We start from the raw sequence: 19,568 nt of genomic DNA on the forward strand, positions 1-19,568 counted from the left end.
ATCCTATTCGGATGTTGCAATTTATTTCAATCAAATGCCAATTTCGTAATTTTTTAGAGACTACTGAAGGGATCCCAAATTACCGAAAGAAGTGAAAAAAGACATTGTGTCTAAAGAGAGTGATAAAAAAAATGTTTGAGCAGAACTTTTTTAAGTAAAAAAAATAATAAATGTATACCAACAAAAACAAACTTTGTTCAAACTATTTCCGACTAGACTTAGATTCATCGAGAAATTTAAAAATTCATAGTATAATTTTACAGCGTTCAAAAATTATGACCATATAAAGTTTAAACCCCCTCAAATTGAGGGTGCAAATTTTATATGGTCATAAGTTTTGAACGCTGAGAAATTATAAAATAAATTTTAAAGTTCTCGATGAATATAAGTCTAGTTAAAAATAGTACAAAATATATTTTATCAATTTGTTGCTCTCACATCCTATGCCACTGGTTATATATATATATATATATATATATATATATATATATATATATATATATATATATATATATATATATATATATATATATATATTTATATATATATATATATATATATATAAATATATGTATATAAATATATGTATATATATATATATATATATATATATATATATATATATATATATATATATATGTATGTATATATATATATATATATATATATATATATATATATATATATATATATATATATATATATATATATATATATATATATATATATATATATATATATATATATATATATATATATATATATATATATATATATATATATATATATATATATATATATATATATAAATATATATCTTAATGTACAGGAGGTATCTGTAGAATATTTATCTTCTCCAAAAAGCTCTCAAAATGAAATTATACAGTATGTCAACAGTTGTGTACAAACAGATATAAAATCCTATTCGGATGTTGCAACCCAAACAGAGTTACCTCCAATTAACAAAGACATTAATTATGATTCCATTGCATCTACATATGTTTGTTCTGACATTGAAGTGTTTGCGGTTGACACGGAGAACGAAATAAATAATATGGGAATTCAGATGATTACTAGTGATGAAACATTCATAAACAATGCAAATGAATCTAAAGAAATTATTTCTGACTCGCTTATGTCTTCTTTGGAAAATGACGAGGAACACAACATTTGTGTACTATCAGCAAGTGAAGATACTGACATAAACCAAAAAGTATGCAGTGATATAAAGTACAATGATCAGACACTATTTGTTTTTGAGAAAAACTTGAACGAACGTTTACGTCACTGTCCAGCATGTGGTGTGACTAGATTGCAGCTACATTTAAAAATAAATTGTTTTAATAATTGCAAAGTAGAGTGGAAATCTCAACTGACTGTTGGCAATTTAATAGGACAAGGTAATACTTTTTTGTTAACAATAATTGCTTTTTCAGGAGTACCATTTTCTAAATTTGAATGCTTTGCTTTTATTGCAAACATGAAATTTTTTTCTGAAACATGTTATGATTAGAGTTGCGACTTAAAAAAACCCAACACGTTGTTTTTTAAAAGAAAAGGTTGTTTTTTTTTTGCTAAAAAAAAACATGTTTTTTTTTGTTTTATTTAGTATTCTTTGAATTTTAGATGTTAATGTACCATGAAACAGTTACATTTCAATTAAACTTTAAAATATACATGCTTTATTGTTTAATACAATGTATGTTACCCTATATATAAGCTATTACCATTTACAGATCAATGTTAAAAAAAACATAACGAAATATAAGGAAAATTGTGTTTTGTAAATTTACTCTTTTATAATACTACTGTATTTAATTGAAAACATAGTTAAGGCATGTTCATTAGTTATTTCAATAAAATAGGGGGAAGAAGTTGGAAAGTTTTTGACATTTTTTGACAAGGGGAAAGGGGGAGGTCAAGAAAAGTTGACGCCAATAATGTTACTTTATAAAATAAAATAAATTATTAAAAAAAAAAGTTTTCTTCTCTTTAATTTTCTTAATGAGGTTGAGAAGAGGGAAGGAGAAGAAGAGTAGTTAAATCTTGACATAATTTAATAGTAGAAGGGGGAAGCGGGATTCGAAATTTTGACGAATTATTGACAAGTGGGAGGGAGGGGGTGTAAAAAATGTCAAAAAATTGTTGACATAATTAAGGACAGCCACGAGGTAGATTTTGAAGATTCAATTTTATTAGTCTGTAATAGGTATTTTTGACCATTTCGACCTTAATTTACATTATGAATAACTCGGTATGCCAGCTGCATCAGCTGTCAGCTGTCATGCGCAACATTTAAATGAGGCCTAGGTGTTGTTATTACTAATAATCTAAAGGTTAAAATACAAGTGAAAACTTGTTTTTAACCTTTGCATCAGCTGCATCAGCTGGCAACCGAACGCTTGGCTTTTCGAGGTCAAAGTTCAGCATTATGACGCACTCTGTATACTTCATACGCTCGCACTCATATAGAATTTGCAGTACAAGCCACCATTTCCAGCTTAAGACATGGCTAAACTTGAACAAGTTCAAAACCGAGCTACAAAACATACTGCAAACTTTAAATACTTGTCTTATATTTAGAGACTACCACAAATTAACTTAACAAAGCTAACCAAGCAACAAGAGAGAGTAGATCTTATTAAGCAATACAAAATCATCAGCAAAATCGACAAAGTTAACTTCTCAGTCCCTCAGCTTCAACCAAACACCGAGTTTTTAAAGTAAAGAATCCGACCACATGGACACACAAAGCAACTCAAAGCACAACTTGTACAAAACTGTTCAAAAAGAAACAACTTCCTCACTAATCGTGTTATTAAACCAGAGAATGCTTTTACCCAAAATGCGATGGACTAGGAAAACCTGAACAATTTTAAATATGAACTTTCTTTGCTTATGGCATCTTAACTTTATCTGAAATATAAAAACAATATTTTCATTACAGAGTGGCCTGGTGGCCGCTCTCTGTCAATAACTTGTTAATTTTGTTGATTGTGAATAAACCAAACAAACAATATTGATGACTTGATTATAGTAGACACTATAATCAAAAACAAAATTATATCCGAACAAAAGAATTTTCAAAAAGCAAACTATGTTTCAATATTTCAAAAAGAAATTCTTGAAATTATGATTTGAAAAAAAATTTCTGGAATACACAGTCTATGAAGACCATTCCCCACACTTTCTTGGGGGAATGGTCTTCCACATCAACATGACATAGGAGTCCACCGGGGTAAATCTGGCCCTTTATTATCAAATGACAGAGTATTAAAACTAGTTCTTATTTCACATAATTTAGATCTCAAAAACCAAATATGTGATGCAGAATAATCTATGACTTAAAGTCAACAAGAATTTATTCTGGGCAGTATTACTGAATGGAGTAAGTGAACGAACATTTCTAAACATTCTCTATGTTTAGTAAGGTTGGCTCAGTAACTTTTCCTTTGAAAAATAATTTTAATCATTTTTTAGACAATTATTTAAAGTTTTGTATTAGTTGTTGACATTATTAAAAATTTCAAAATAACTTGTAAAAAGTTTTTTAATTTAAACCACCTAAAATTAAAAAAACAAAAAAACAAATAAACTAGAAAAAAGAAAAAAAAAAACACAAAAAAAAACATTTTTTTTTTTTTTGCAAACAAAACTCAGAATAAAAAGCATGATGAAGTTTTTTTTAATATGATATTAAAAAAAACTTTATCATGCCAGTGATTGTAAAAAACTGGAAATTACAATGTAGGAAAAGTATAAAAATGTTATGGACCAGAAAGTTTATTTCACTTGTTGATAATGGGAGATGTGAGAGTCCTGGTCATAACACAAAATACTGTACATATACATTTATGGAAACTGAATCTAGTGTGTAGTTGACACAGTTTTAATATCAGTGACATAAGTGCAAAACTCAAAGTGTATGGAAAAAGCAGGATTTATTCAATTATTAAAAACACTAAAAAAGGCAGGAATAAAAATTGATTTTTTATCTACTGATTGTCATGCCCAAACTCAAAAATTTTAAAAAGTAAATCCAAGGTTTAACAACATAAATTATCAATTTGATCCGTGGCTTGTTGCTAAATCAATCGGTAAAAAAATGCACAAAGCTAGTAAAACCATTTCTCAAAAAGATTTACTGGCATGAATTCCATCAATAATAAATCATTTTTGTTGGAGTATTGAAACATCTAATAAAAACGCATGTTTAATGTATGAAAAAGTTTTCCTTGTGTCTATGTTTTAAAGACTAGGGAACTCATTCTATTATCTCCTAATGAGGATGCAGCTCTAAAACTCAGTTTTATGGTTCTAAGGCCTATTGGTAATCAGGTTTCCAGAACACTGTGGTAGCTTTCAGTGAGGCTGATTCCATTAACAGCTGTAAAATATCAGAACACTAACAGTACCATGTTGTGCATAAATGGTGTCCCTGTTTGTACTTTTGGTGTGCATTGTTGGCCACATTTGGAGCCCTTTATTACAGCGAAGGGTTTATTATAAGTAATGAGGAAATTCTTGGGCTATTAAATAGTGTACTGAGAACTATCTGTGCTTTGAGTCAAGTTCATTAACAAATTTAAAAATGACTAAAGTACTAAAAACTATAAAACTCCAAGAACGATTGTCATCCAATCAAGTTCGCAAAATCTATCATTCACTAATATTCGTCGTCTTCAAAGTAACTTTACTTTTGTTGAGTCTTATCTCTTGCAAAGTTCACCAGACTTACTTGCTCTTTGTGAGACTAATTTGAGTTTGGCTGTCTCATCAAGTGATCTTAGTGTTGAGGGTTATCTTCCTTTAATTCATAAAGACTCCAATAGTCATGTACTTTGCCTGGGCATTTACATTTGTAAGAATTCACAAAATTTGTTGGGTAACTAGGTTTCGATCTACAGACAATTCTTTTATATGCTATCGTTTAGCTTCACTTCACCCTATTGCTTTTCTCTTTGTTCTATATCGCTCTCCTTTATCTCAAGACTGCAGTCTTTTCTATGTTATTTCTGATCAAATCGACCAAGCCCTCTTTATTCATCAGTCAATATCGTTGTGGTTGGTGACTTTAATGCTCATCACACTGAATGACTTGGCTTTAGGGTCAGTGACTTTGCAGGCTTTAAGGCCCACAACTTTTGCCTTTCTCAATCTCTAACTCAAATAGTCAACTTTCCAACTTGCTTTCTAGACAACCTGAATCATTTACTTTCTCTACTTGACTTAATACTTGTTTCTGATCCTAGCCAGTGCTCAGTTTCTCCACATTCACTCTTAGGTACATCTGATCATGACTTGATCTCTCTGAAACTATTCTGTTTTTTTCTTCAGAATCCCCTTATCATCATATCTATAATAACTACCATTAAGCTGACTGAAAGTATTTCAAGATTTTCTTTGTGATGTGATACCCTTGGGTAGAAATATTTCCTCTTTCTGCTGAGAAATGTGCTTCTTACATAACTTCGCGGATTCAGGATGGCATGGTGTCTTTTATTTCTTCTCAAAGATTATAGGTCAAACCTCACTCTTCTCCATGGTTTTCCTCACATTACGCAGCTACATTTACCAATTGAAACCGTTACTTTCATATCTATCAGCAAAACAGTTCTTCAGAAAACAGAAATGTCTACTATTGCTAGAAACAATTATTAAAAACGTTTTGTCTAACACCAACACCTCCCTTAAATGGTTCAGATTTTGTCACCTCACCAAAAGCCGAAGCTGAATTGTTTACTAAAAACTTTTCATTATTATCATTTCTTGATTCCACTAGTTGCGTTCTACCTAATATAGCCACCAAACCAGTTGATCTATTGCTATCACTCCAGCTCTGTATAAAAAGTGATTTCCTGCTAAGACGCTTCTACAGCTTGTGCCCAGACAACATATCTGTTAAAGTCTTGGTGAAGTGTTCTCCGAAGCTGTTCTCAATACTTTCGAAAATTTTTAACAAGTGCTTATCAGAGAGAGCAATCTGACTCATCTAACTACCGTCCCTTTCATAAGCAAGGTTTTGAAGTTTTTAATTAACAAACACTTAACCTCTCATCTAAAATCTAATGACTTACTATTTGATTATCAATAATGATTTTGATCTTCTTGTTTTATAGCTGATTTGCTAACAGTAATAACCAATAGGTTTTATTGTGCATATAGATTAAGGTTATTGCTCTTGACATTTATATAGCTTTTGATAAAGTTTGGCATGTTAGTTTTCTCCATATACTTTTTTCTTACTGTGTATTGGGTAACATCTTTAAGGTTATTGAATCCTTTCTTAACAATCATATTAAAAAAGTTGTCCTTGATGGACAGCACTCCTCTTTATATCCTGTCACTTCAGGGGTTCATCAAGGTTCTTTCCTTGGCACTATACTCTTTTTAATTAACATTAATGATCATCCTTAAATATTCTCACATCTAAGGTTGAATTGTTCACTGATGATACTACCATTTATTCTTGTCTTGATAAGAAGCCAACATTCTCGGATTGATTGGAAGAGGCATTTGAGCTTGAAAAGGATCTCACTTCTGCTACAGCATAGGGCTCTCAGTGGCTGGTGAACTTTAACTCAAATAAAACTCAGCTAATCGTTATTGCAATAATCTAGATATTCATATATTTAATTTAACTCTTACTTCCTATTTTCTTGAAAACCATATATCAAATCAATTGCAAAATTAGCATCTGCTAAGGTTGCATCTGTTTATTGTGCTCTTTACTAACTACTAAGTGCTCTTGACTACTACTAAGTGCTTTAAAAATGCTTATTTACTCAATTTTTTTCCTCAAACATCAGTTCTTTGGAATTTACCTCCTTTATCTTGTTTTTTTTATTTATACAAATTGGAATATTTTAAGTCATCAGTCAATCATTATCTTGCTCTATAAACTTTATATTTTCTCTTCCAGTAACTTCCAACTCTAATAGTGGTTGCATGCAGCAATGTCGGAAGTGCAGATGTTTAGCATATTTATATATATATATATATATATATATATATATATATATATATATATATATATATATATATATATATATATATATATATATATATATATATATATATATATATATATATATATATATATATATTCAATTACATGATTAGATGAGCAGTCTGGCATCATACTGAAATAGGATGTTGCCTGGAGTTTCAGTACATACATGGACTGACAAAATGCAGAACATTCAAGATAGCCTATAGAAGTCTAGATTAACTAGTAATATATTGTCATTAACTGATACATTGATACACACCATTACCTTTAGACACACCATACACACCATAACTTTTAGAAAAAAGAAGGAAATAATGTCCAAACAAAGTGTGAACATCGTTTTTAGCCAAAGTATTAGTGTGTTCAAACTTGATGTTTGTTTTTCAATAAAATTTAGCTTTAATGTAAATATTCACTTTTCGTGAAAAATTTTAACGAGTGTTGCAAAAATACTTTTAAATATTCTAAAACTTGGTCATAGTGACATAACAGTATAACAGTTTAATTAAATAGCTATATATCTAATAAATCCACACATTTCAAAAAATATGAAAAAATTGTAAGATAAAAATCAAATAAACTGAAACTCACTTTGATAGCAGTCCTTGAAAATAATTACCCAATACCTTAATGAGAAAAAATTTTTTAAAGCTATAAAAACAGCAATTCAAAAAAAACTTTATCTAACAACACAAAAGTTAAAAAAGGCATAACATTTAATTATGCAACTCTGCCACAAAGCAATAACTAAAAGTAATTTTACAATTGTTTAAATCATTTACATATAAATAAAGACATAAATAATTCAAAGATATACAATATGTTAACACAATATTAATAATGATAAAGATAGATAACATTTTAATCACAATAATAAAAAAAATATTAGCCAAAGGTTAATGAAGCAGAAAAAACATTAAATATAAACTAATTGCTAAATTATCTTGCAAGATTGAGGTTTTTTTAAAGTTAAAAAATAAAATTTTTAAAATTAGTGGCCAATAAAATCTGATGAAACACAAAATTTAGGTGAAAAGTTTTTTATTTGATAAAGAGAGTTGAGTAAACATTGTTTTTCTTTTTTTTTTAAACTCATCAATAAAAATAAAAATATAGTCCATATATTATATTCTTAATTTAATTGTTGAAAAAAGATGAATGATTAATAATTAATATTCCATCAATGCATGTACACTGAAGCATCAGTCAATGCATATAAACTGAATCCTTAGTCAATACATGTACACTGAAGAATCAGTCAATGCATATACACTGAATCATCAGTAAATTCATGTTCACTGAACCATCAGTCAATGCATGTTCACTGAGTCATCAGTCAATTCATGTACACTGAATCATCAGCCAATGTATGTACACTGAATCATCAGTCAATGCATGTACACTGAATCATCAGTCAATGCATATACGCTGTATAATTTCTAAACAATTCAGATAATAAAATAAAAATTAAAACACAAAAAAACAAAGATATTTGCAGATAGTAGTCTTTCTAATCAACAAAGTTGCATTTTTGTGCTTTTTTAAATTTATTAAACTGAATTAGTTTCCCCAATTTTTTTTTTTAACTAATTTAATTTTACTTGAAAAATTTACTTAAATTGTCAACTATAAATTATTTATGTAAATATATTACTACAAAATCTATCTTTGCTACCCAAGCCATTCTATATTGATGTTTAGAATGACGTTAACTAAAATATAATTTTTGCACTTTTGAATTGTGGCCATTGAATGTGCAATAATACTAAATAAGTTAATAAAATAAATACAATACAAAAATTAAAGTTTATTGTAATTTTTGAAGATTCCTGGTATTAACCATACCACCTAGCAAACCAAAATTTAAATCTACATATAAAATTGTACATAATAAAATTTAGTTTAACAGACAGCATGTTGAAAAATTTTTTTAATAATTCTTGTTCTTTTTACAAACAGGTTTATTTTTTTTGTTTTGCTTTTAATGTATTAAGTTACTAATATAAATAAGATTTAAATGGACTGATATATATATATATATATATATATATATATATATATATATATATATATATATATATATAATAGTAACAACATAAATAATAATAATATAATAGCAAAACAAGACCTTCTGAGTTAAATTGTACTATTAGTAATTAGTAATTAGAACACCAGTAGAGAACATATCCATAATGTACCCAACAACCATTCTCAACCTATTTAAAGATTTACGTATTAAATTATGTTTAGACAATCAGATACTGCAAGCTTTTAAAGCAGTAGTTAGAAATCTACTATCACAAACAGTATCAATATTATGAAATGCTAGTTACTTGGACATAATACTAGTCTGAATATCACAATTTGGTATGCAGATAACAAAATTAGGTTTGCATAGCACTGATAGGTGTTCATATCTTTAAAAGTATCAGGACTGAGATAGGAGGGAAAAGGCCTTAAATGTCTTTGAAAATCTAGATTATTTCAAGGTTCGTAGCATTATTCAATCTTACTAAGCGTTAAAGTTGAACAATTTTAACTTTAGCATTACCAAGTAGTCCTGACTAATGATCGATTTAATATTTAACCATTAAGATTAATGATCGATGTAAAAATTAACCATTAGTAAACTTAACCATTAAGACATTAAAACTTATTAAGATTTCTTAACCCTAATTTCCTGTTAGGTTTTTTCAAACCCACTGTATCACTTTTGGATGCCATCCAGTATTAATATTGGTAATGTCACAAACTGGGGCATCCAATGCTAAATGCAGCCATTTGTCTTTAAGAATTTAAATTAAATGGAACTATCTCTGTTTTTTTTTTTTAGATCTGAATACTTGATACTTGAGGATATCTCTGAAAGTTGACAGTTCTGGTGGAAAGAGACTCTGAACTTTTTTCAATCAAGTTACTTAGATCACAATCTGATTTACATCTGGTTTTAAGCATATACGATACATTTATTTCAAAAAAAAGAAAGTTGGTCGACAAACAGTTTTTACTAGCAAGTACAATATACAATATAATAACCATGTATCTAAACCACACAAGGGTTATTCCATATAAAATCATCTAGTTTTAAAACTTACCCAGGGTACCACCTCCAATTTACTTTAAACTTTGATCACCCACAGCTTTTGAGGAAAAAACACAATCCTGAAAATTTTAGCTTGATTCACCAAACCATTCAAAAGTTATAATTGAATCAATAAAGACTGAAATCAGCAAAATTTGAGTATCTGGAGCTTACAATAGATTTTTTTGATTTTTGACAGATTATAACTTTTTAAATAAAATAGATGATCACCAGAAATTTTTTATGGTAATAGCTTTTCACCCAAATTATCTTATTTTGCAGGTGCTTTAAACTGGTTTTAAACAATTTTTGAGTTCTTGTACCTCAAAGTTGCTAATTAATACAATATTAGACGAAGTTTTGTTAACTTTAATGTGCTACAGTTCAATACCAACAGACAAGCTGTGCTAATTTTTTGTTACTTTTGTGTACTTAGAGTAACCACTTGCGGAAAAGTTAAAAATTATGTGTTGAAATTTATTTTAGCACATGCAGCAGCCAGTTAAAATATCACTTTTTTAAAAAGATATCATAAATTACATTCACTTTATAGGCATAGAAAGTAGCGTAGACAGTTAAAATATATAATGAAACTTATTACTGGCAAGGTTCCATATATAGACAAACACCAAAAAAAATTTAAAGACTTATACTCTATCTTATGACATGATTGTAGCCCTATGACTGAGGTGTATAATTTTGATTTTTCCCTGAATAAATATAATCAGTTTTCCCTAAAATAACATTGTCAGTGTCTTAACTTAATTTATTTGATATTTTTTTATAATATATATGATTAATTTATGCATATAATATAATTATAATGATATAATTTACACATGGTTATAATTTGAGTATAAAATACTTCATTTGTTTCGAGAGTTTGTAGTAAAATCTAAATTTGCACAGTCTCTTTTGGATTTTATTATTTTGGTTTTTAATATTGCAAGAACCAAAAACTAATAAGTATTGTGTATGCAGAAATAGTTATATGTATAAATAGCTTATTGATTGCATTTTAGACAGTTTTAATCACATTTGTACTTGAGAGTTTATTTTTACTGATTTTATTACTGGAAAAATATAAAAAAAATTTATTTTAGATTATAATGTTACATAATTAACCCTCAATTTTAATATTTTTAGATTAGTAAAAAATGTCAGAGAAATGTTGTGTGGGTAGAGTTTTAAATGAAGATTGTGATAAAATTTCATATTGCAGAATGGTAGGAAGAATAAGACTAAAAGATACTTATATTGAAGTTTTAATTCAAGGGATAGGATACACTTTCGAACCAAATTAGGAGATATGTTTTCATCATGCAAAAGCCTATATTTCTAGATAAGAAGCGCTTCAAAAATAATATTGTGATCCATTTAAAGTCCACAAGAAAAAAATTATCAAGGGATTGTGTAAAGTCAACATATCAATAGCAAATCAACTTAGAAGCAAACCTGGTCAAAAAGTTTGTACTAACTGTTTGAATGAATTCAAACTTGAAAAAATTACAGATAATAGTTAAGATGAAGCTGCTGAAGATTTTAGTTGTTCAGACCTTGATAAGACAGTTCTTAATAAGAGTGTGTCTTTATTGGAAATATCTCCACTCAAAAACGTAAGTAGGCGTGACAAATTAGGATATGGAAGACAGAAATTGCTAAAAAAATTGCAACAAGTATGACAAACCTAGTAGCGTCAGCATTGGGTATAGACCCAAAAGATATAGAATTGGAAATCGGGCTAAAATGTATAAACTATAATGAATTAGACAAACTGTTAGATGCAATAAAAAATAAAATTAAAATAAGTTTGAAGGAAGAAAAAGTTCAACTACTAACACTAACTCCAGATAGTTGGTCAATTGAAAATACTTGCAAAACATTTTCAGTTTCAGAACATCTCGCTAAGAAAGCTCGAACGTTGAAAAATGAAAAAGGAATACTTGCTAAACCTGTTTCAGTGTGTATAAGTAATGTAAAAGTTTATAAACAAAAACGTTTAATATTAGTTCAATTAAAAAAACTTTATCTTGAGTATAAAAAGCTATACCCTACACACAAAGTTGGATTCAGCAAGTTCTACGAACTAAGACCGAAGTTGTTCATCACAGTTGACAGTAGTGGAAGTCACTCAGTTTGTGTATGTTTTTATCATCAAAATGTTAAGTTGATGCGCGCTTCTTTATCTAAGAGCCATTTAATATATTACAAAGATTTGATGAAAGTATGTGTTTGTAATATAGATATTCGAAGCTGCATGTTTCATCTATGTTCTAACTGTAAATTTGAAGACTTACTTGGAAAATGTGTTTGAAAATAATGATTTTGATTTTGATGATCAGATCACATACAAATACAGTCCAAACAAGCATTATTGAGTTTATTGAAACTCTAAGTGAAACTTTTTATGACCTTTGTCACCACCACTTTATCAAAGAAGCACAATCCTCCTACTTATCAGAGGAAAAAAAAAACATGAGATAAACACACTTGTCTTATTCTTGTGGATTTTGCAGAGAACTATAGTTTTCATGTGCAAGATGCTGTACAAGTATTTTAATGTTAAGCTTATCAAGCTACCTTACATCCATTTGTGTTTATTAACATACATTTCTTTTTATTACAAATATGAAAAAATCAACTCAAATGTGAATGCTATTGTACAATTTCTGACCATCTTTGCCATGACCAAACAACAGTTCATTGTTTTCTCACAAAGTTACTCCCTATGATCAAAATCAAACTACCCACAATCAATAAAGTAAAATACTTAAGTGATGGTGCTGTGTCACAGTAAAAAAATTACAAATGTCTGTTAAACTTAATGTACCATCTTTTTGAAGATCACAATATAAATGCTGAGCATTACTTCTTTGCTACATCCCATGGCAAAAGTCCATTGATGGAATAGGAGGAACTATAAAAAGAGAAGCAGCAAAAGCAAGTCAACGAGCAGCAAACGCAAACAAGATTTTTACACCAAATGAACTTGGGCTGAAAAAAGCATTATAGGTGTTAACATATTTTACATTTCAAGTGATGATATCAATAACCATGAAACTTATTTTAACCTAAAAAAACGATATGAAGAGATGAGCACAATCCCAGGCACAAGAAGCTATCACAGTTTTGTACCAGGTGGAGACAAATTATTTTCACGGAGAATATCTAGCGATACTGTCTTTGATACCCATTTGCTGAATAATATTACCTTGGCAAAAAAAATATCCTTCAAACTTTCAACCTGGTAAATATATTGCATGTTTTTACGATGATGAATGGTACATAGGACTTGTGCTTGAGATTTATAATGAAAACCAAGATGTTAATGTAAAATTTATGCATAGAAACAAGTTAAATTTAAATGGACTAATGATGCACGATCAAGTCAGTGTTGGGTTCTATTTGACAAAGTAATATGTCAAATAAATGCTCAAGCCATTAAGGGTAGAAGTGCTCGTAACTACAAACTAGCTAATAATGATTATGACAGTATTATAAGTAATGTAAACCAGAGATAAAGAAATTAGTGTACTTATGTCTCATGTGTATATACACTTCTACTTTCAAACGTAATATAACTTGCGCTATTAGGTAACCTTTTAAACTAAAAAAGCATTGCACTTAAAATGCTAAAATTATGTCATAAAATAGAGTATAAGTCTTTGAATCTTTTTTGGTGATTGTCTATATATCGTATTTTCACCAGTAAAAAGTTTCATAATTTATTTAAACTGAATACGATACTTTCTATGCCTACAAAGTGAATAAAATTTATCGTATTTTTTAAAAAAAGTGATACTTTAACAGGCTGCTATAAGAGCTAAAATAACTTTGAACATATAATTTTAGTTTTTTCCGCATATGCTTACCCTAAATACACAAAAGTAACAACAAATTGGCACAGCTTGTCTGTTGGTATTGAACTGTAACACATTAAAGTTTCAAAAATTTTGTCTAATATTGCATTAATTAGCAACTTTGAGGTACAAAAACACAAAAATTGTTTAAAATCAGTTAAAAACACCTGCAAAATTGGATTATTTGGGTGAAAAACTATTAACATACAAAATTTAGGGTGATCACCTTTTTTTTTATTTACAAAGTTATGCTCTGTCAAAAATCAAAAAAATCTACTGTAAGCTCCAGATACTCAAATTTTTCTGATTTATGTCAATATTAAATCAATCATAACTTTTATTTATCAACTCATAACTGAAATTTTGATGTTTGTATTTTTTTCATAAATACAGTGGGTGGTCAAAATTTGAAGCAAATTTGAGGTGGTACCCTGGAGACCATTAGGTGATTTGATATGGAATGACCCACAAGTTTTTGTGGTCATTCCATATCAAATCACCTAATGGTCCCCAGGGTACAACCATTTGTTTGGTTTCACATTGATAAACTTTGTGATAATAATTTTGATTTTTATATATAGATATATATATATATATATATATATATAGATAGATATATATATATATATATAGATATATATATAATATATATGTGTATATATATATATGTATAATATATACATATATATATATCATATATATAAATATATATACATATATATATATATATATATATATATATATATATATATATATATATATATATATATATATATATATATATATATATATATATATATATATATATATATATATACGGTAAGTGGTGTAGTGGTAGAGCGCTCACTTCATAGGCGAGAAGTTCCGAGTTCAATTCCCACCACGTCCCTGGTAGTACCGCGCTAAACTTGTTTCTCTGCGCAGCGGCCTTTTAATGAAATTAATCTTACCATTTCCACATCCCCTTTAATTGCTGCTTGTATTAATGGCAAAGTAGTAGTCATAAATGGCACATTATCAAGATCAACCCCAGCAGTAATTAATTCCTCTACTTCTCAACATCTTTACTTTGCTCCCCGCCAGCCATAATTCAATATATTTCGAATCTTGATATATAAGTTCAGATAATCTATTAAATATTGTTTGTTTAATTTCTATTTCTTCCTCTGATGGCTCTTCTGGAAAAAACATCAGTGCTAGCTTGTATTCTTCTATTATTTTTTCTCGTATATTTATATCATTAGAATTTTGTGATAACGCAATATCATAGTGCAATTTATAGTCGTTAGAATCCAATTTTTGTTTATAAAAATTAGGAATATTCTTTACAGTTTCCTTTGTGTTAAACCCATAATTAACGTTTAAAATCTCCAAGTATATGTAAATCCGTATCAATATTATCATTAGTGCTAGGAGTGGTTATAGATAAATTACACTTTACTTTTGCCATAAAATCTTGCATTGTATTTTTATAAGGATGATTTGAAAAAACAGATAATATTTTGAAAGCTTGTCTACCATAGTGTTGGGCTAATTTATATTCTCCTTTAGCAGCATAAGCTAACCCTAAATTATTTAAAGACATAGCAATAGCCGGATGAGGTTGGTCTTTAAAGATGAGTTCTCTTCTTAAGCTATCTTCAAAATACTGAATTGCTTGATTATATTGTCCTTTAGCACTATACGCAGCTCCTAAGTTTATTAAAGAACTAGCAACTGATTGATGAGGTTGATCTTTAAAGATGAGTTTTTCCATCAATAAGCTATCTTCATACTGCTGAAATGCTTGATCATATTGTCCTTTAGCACGAAAAGAATCTCCTAAGTTACTTAAAGAATTAGCAACTACTTGATGAGGTTGATCTTTATGGATGAACTTTCGCAATTTTTAACTTTCTTCAAAGTATTGAATTGCTTGATCATATTGTCCTCTAGTATGATAAGCTGCTTCTAAGTTATTTAAAGACCTAGCAACATCTGGATGAGGTTCATCTTTAAAGATGAGTTTTTTTATCTTTAAGCTATCTTCAAAATACTGAATTGCTTGACCATATTGTCCTTTATCACGATAAGCTATTCCTAAGTTATTCAAAGAAGTAGCAACATCTTGATGAGGTTGACCTTTAAAGATAAGATTTTTCATCTTTAAGCTATCTTGATAATACTGAATTGCTTGATCATATCGTCCTTTATTATGATAAGCTATTCCTAAGTTATTAAAAGACCTAGCAACATCTGGATGAGGTTGACCTTTAAAGGTCAGTTTTCCTATCTTTAAGCTATCTTCATGATACTGAATTGCTTGATCATATCGTCCTTTATTATGATAAGCTATTCCTAAGTTATTAAAAGACCTAGCAACATCTGGATGAGGTTGACCTTTAAAGGTCAATTTTCCTATCTTTAAGCTATCTTCATGATACTGAATTGCTTGATCATATTGTCCTTTTGCACTATAAACTGTTCCTAAGTTATCTAAAGAAGCAGCAACATCTGGATGAGGTTCATTTTTGTAAATGAGTCTCTGAACTTTTAAGCTATTTTTATAATACTTAATTGCTTGATCATATTGTTCTTTATTATGATAAGCTGTTCCTAAGTTATTCAAAGAACTAGCAACATCTGGATGAGGTTGATCTTTAAAGATGAAACTCATCTTTACAGATCAACCTCATCCAGATTTACTCATCTTTGATTTACCTTCATAATACTGAATAGCTTTATCATATTGCCCTTTTTTATGATAAGCTCTTCCTAAAAAGATCAAAGAAATAGCAACATCTAGTTGAGGTTCATTTTTAAAGATGAGTTTTCTCATCTTTAGGCTATCTTTAAAATACTGAATTACTTGATCAAATTGTCATTTAGCATCATAAGCTTCTCCTAACTTATTTAAAGAATTAACAACATCGGGATGGTGTCGATCTTTAAAGATGAGTTTACTCATCTTTAAGCAATCTTCATAATACTGAATTGCTTGATCATATTGCCCTATTTTATGATAAGCTATTCCTATGTTGTTCAAAGAAGTAGCAACATCTGGATGAGGTTGATCTTTATAGATGAGTTTTCTCATATTCAAGCTATCTTTATGGAGCTCAATTGCTTGATCATATTGTCCTTTATCACTATAAGCTGCTCCTAAATTATTTAAATATCCAGCAACAGTTGGATAGGGTTGATCTTTATAAATGAGTTCTATCATCTTTAAGCTACCTTTGTTGTGTCAAACTGGTTGATCATGTTTTCCTTTAGCACGATAGGCTTCTCCTAAGCTATTTAAATATCGAGCAACGTTTGGATGGGGTTGATCTTTATATATGATTTTTTCGATCTTTAACTATCTTCAAAATACTGAATTGCTTGATTATATTGTCCTTTAGCAATACAAGCTGCTCTTAAATTATTTAAAGAACATGCAACTACTTGATGAGGTTGTTCTTTAAAGAGGAGTTTTTCCATCTTTAAGCTATCTTCATAGTACTAAATTGCTTGGTCATATTGTCCTTTAGCACAAAAAGATTCTCTTAAGTTATTTAAAGAATTAGCAACTGCTTGATGAGGTTGATCCTTATGGATGAGTTTTCGCGCTTTTAAACTTTTTTCAAAATATTGAATTGCTTGATCATATTGTCCTTTGAAATGATAAGCTGCCCCTAAGTTATTTAAAGACCTAGCAACATCTGGATGAGGTTCATCTTTAAAGATGAGTTTTTTTATCTTTAAGCTATCTTCAAAATTCTGAATTGCTAGACCATATTGTCTTTTATTACCATAAGCTGCTCCAAAGATATTAAAAGACTTAGCAACATCTGGATGAGGTTGCTTTTTATAACTAATTTGGAAAGTACCTAAGCAATCACCAAATAACTTAATAGCTGCATCATTCTTACCAAACATAACATATACTGTTGCTAAAACATTTTGTGCTTCAAACATTTTCTAATGATTTGTTTCGTTTTCTACTGCTTGCTCTAATTTTTTCTGAGCCTGATGATATTGTGCTAATCTATAATAAATAAGACCTTTATTAGCATCATTATCTACATAAAACTCAGTATCCTTAAAAAAAGCTTTTCTATCATCGTTTTCTAGGTTCTTGTATTCATCACAAAAATCTTTTAACCTTTCATGCAATGGTAATGCAGTATAAAAATATTGAAACATCCCTACTTGCTCTCTTAAATCTTCTTCAGATAAATGGAATGTTTGCTTGGTTTGTTCTTCAAGTTCAGCTTCAGTTTCGATTGATCTGGAAACGATTGACACATCTTCTGTTTGTGCTTTGTAATGCAGATAGGTTTTTAATCGTAGAGTAGTTGCAAAAGTTGGAGTATTTTTCATGTTTCTTGCTGGTTTCATGCTAATTATGTCTTGATTTGTTAATTTATCTACTGTATCCCAGGCACTATCCATGCCATAATATAGACCAAGGTTATATATTAGACGATCAGGTAATCTATATATCTCCTGCTTAACGTTAAATAACATACCTTCAGCATCATACAAGTTATGTTGTAATTTTTCTAAATCTCCTTTAAACTTGATTTCCTTAGGTTTTAAACTTAATGCTTGTTGTACATAATCAATTTCTATTGCACCTTTTTTTAGTAGCTTAAGAGCTCTTATTTCACAGTTCTTTGAGCTAGCATGTTCTTTTGGATTAAGTTTACTGTTTAAAAATCCTGAAACCTTGCCCCGATAAGTTTCTACAAGCTGCTTTTCCCCATGCACATAACAAACATTTTCCAATATATATGGTAGATTCTTATCTATATGACTTGCCCAATCGTTTTCATTACGCACATAAGCAAGCATTCCACCAATAGTTTGCACTAACTTGTGTTTTTTGACACTATCTATTTTTCCGAGTGAAGTTTTACCACCAAGATCAAAGAGTACTGCCCTATGCACTAAATGGCTCATATCTACACCATACTTACTGGTAGGAATAATGCTCTCCCCTAAATTTATCATCTGAAAATTTACTAAGTGGCTTAAGTTTTTAAAATATTTTCTTACCTTTGGATCGTTATTTTTTTGTAATCATCATTTTCTGTAAGAATAAGCAAGTTCTAAATCCGAATACGGTGTAATTTGCTTAAGGGTCATTGAACCTAGTCCTTTTACTGCGTATTTGCATGGTGGTGTTATGCCAATTTGTTTTTCACTATCACTATATAGTATGGCTAAAAACTTTTGAATGTCATCAGCTATTGATTCAAATAACTTTCTTACTTCCTTTACATATGATTCCTGATACTGTTGTTTTTCTTCTTGGTTGTTTATTGCTTACTAACTATCATCCTCTGCTTTTTTTAATCCTTCCTCAGTACTTGCTCGTATTTTTGCTAATATAGCTTCATAACTAGTTGATTCATTCTGGACATTTGGAATGGTTTGAGGTTGATTAGTACTACTTGCAGAAAATATAACCTGCTGTATGGAGGCTAAGTGCTGATATGAATCTGATTATTTTTGTTCTGAAAATTTATTTTTCTCTTTTGTACTTAAAAACTTTCCTAATGCTCCATCTTTTTCATCCAACATGGCATTAACATACTGATAAAATTTTGATGCATCTGTATAATATTTAAGATCATCACTTAATTCT

The 19,568-nt window shown here is 29.1% G+C and overlaps 1 protein-coding gene across 1 annotated transcript; it reads right to left on the reverse strand.

Annotated features, from left to right (window-relative positions):
- Positions 1 to 15,842: 15,842 nt before the first annotated feature.
- LOC136090882 (uncharacterized) lies at positions 15,843 to 16,610 on the reverse strand. Its single transcript, XM_065817858.1, has one exon. It carries the CDS (start codon positions 16,608 to 16,610, stop codon positions 15,843 to 15,845), a length of 768 nt encoding a protein of 255 aa, XP_065673930.1.
- Between the last annotated feature and the right edge of the window lie 2,958 nt (positions 16,611 to 19,568).

Source organism: Hydra vulgaris, chromosome 14, assembly GCF_038396675.1.
Source record: "Hydra vulgaris chromosome 14, alternate assembly HydraT2T_AEP".
NCBI lineage: Eukaryota > Metazoa > Cnidaria > Hydrozoa > Anthoathecata > Hydridae > Hydra > Hydra vulgaris.

What these genes read in the sequence shown, in the direction of transcription:
- LOC136090882 (XM_065817858.1), bottom strand. Translation starts at nt 16,610, where the DNA reads ATGAGTTTCATCTTTAAAGATCAACCTCATCCAGATGTTGCTAGTTCT.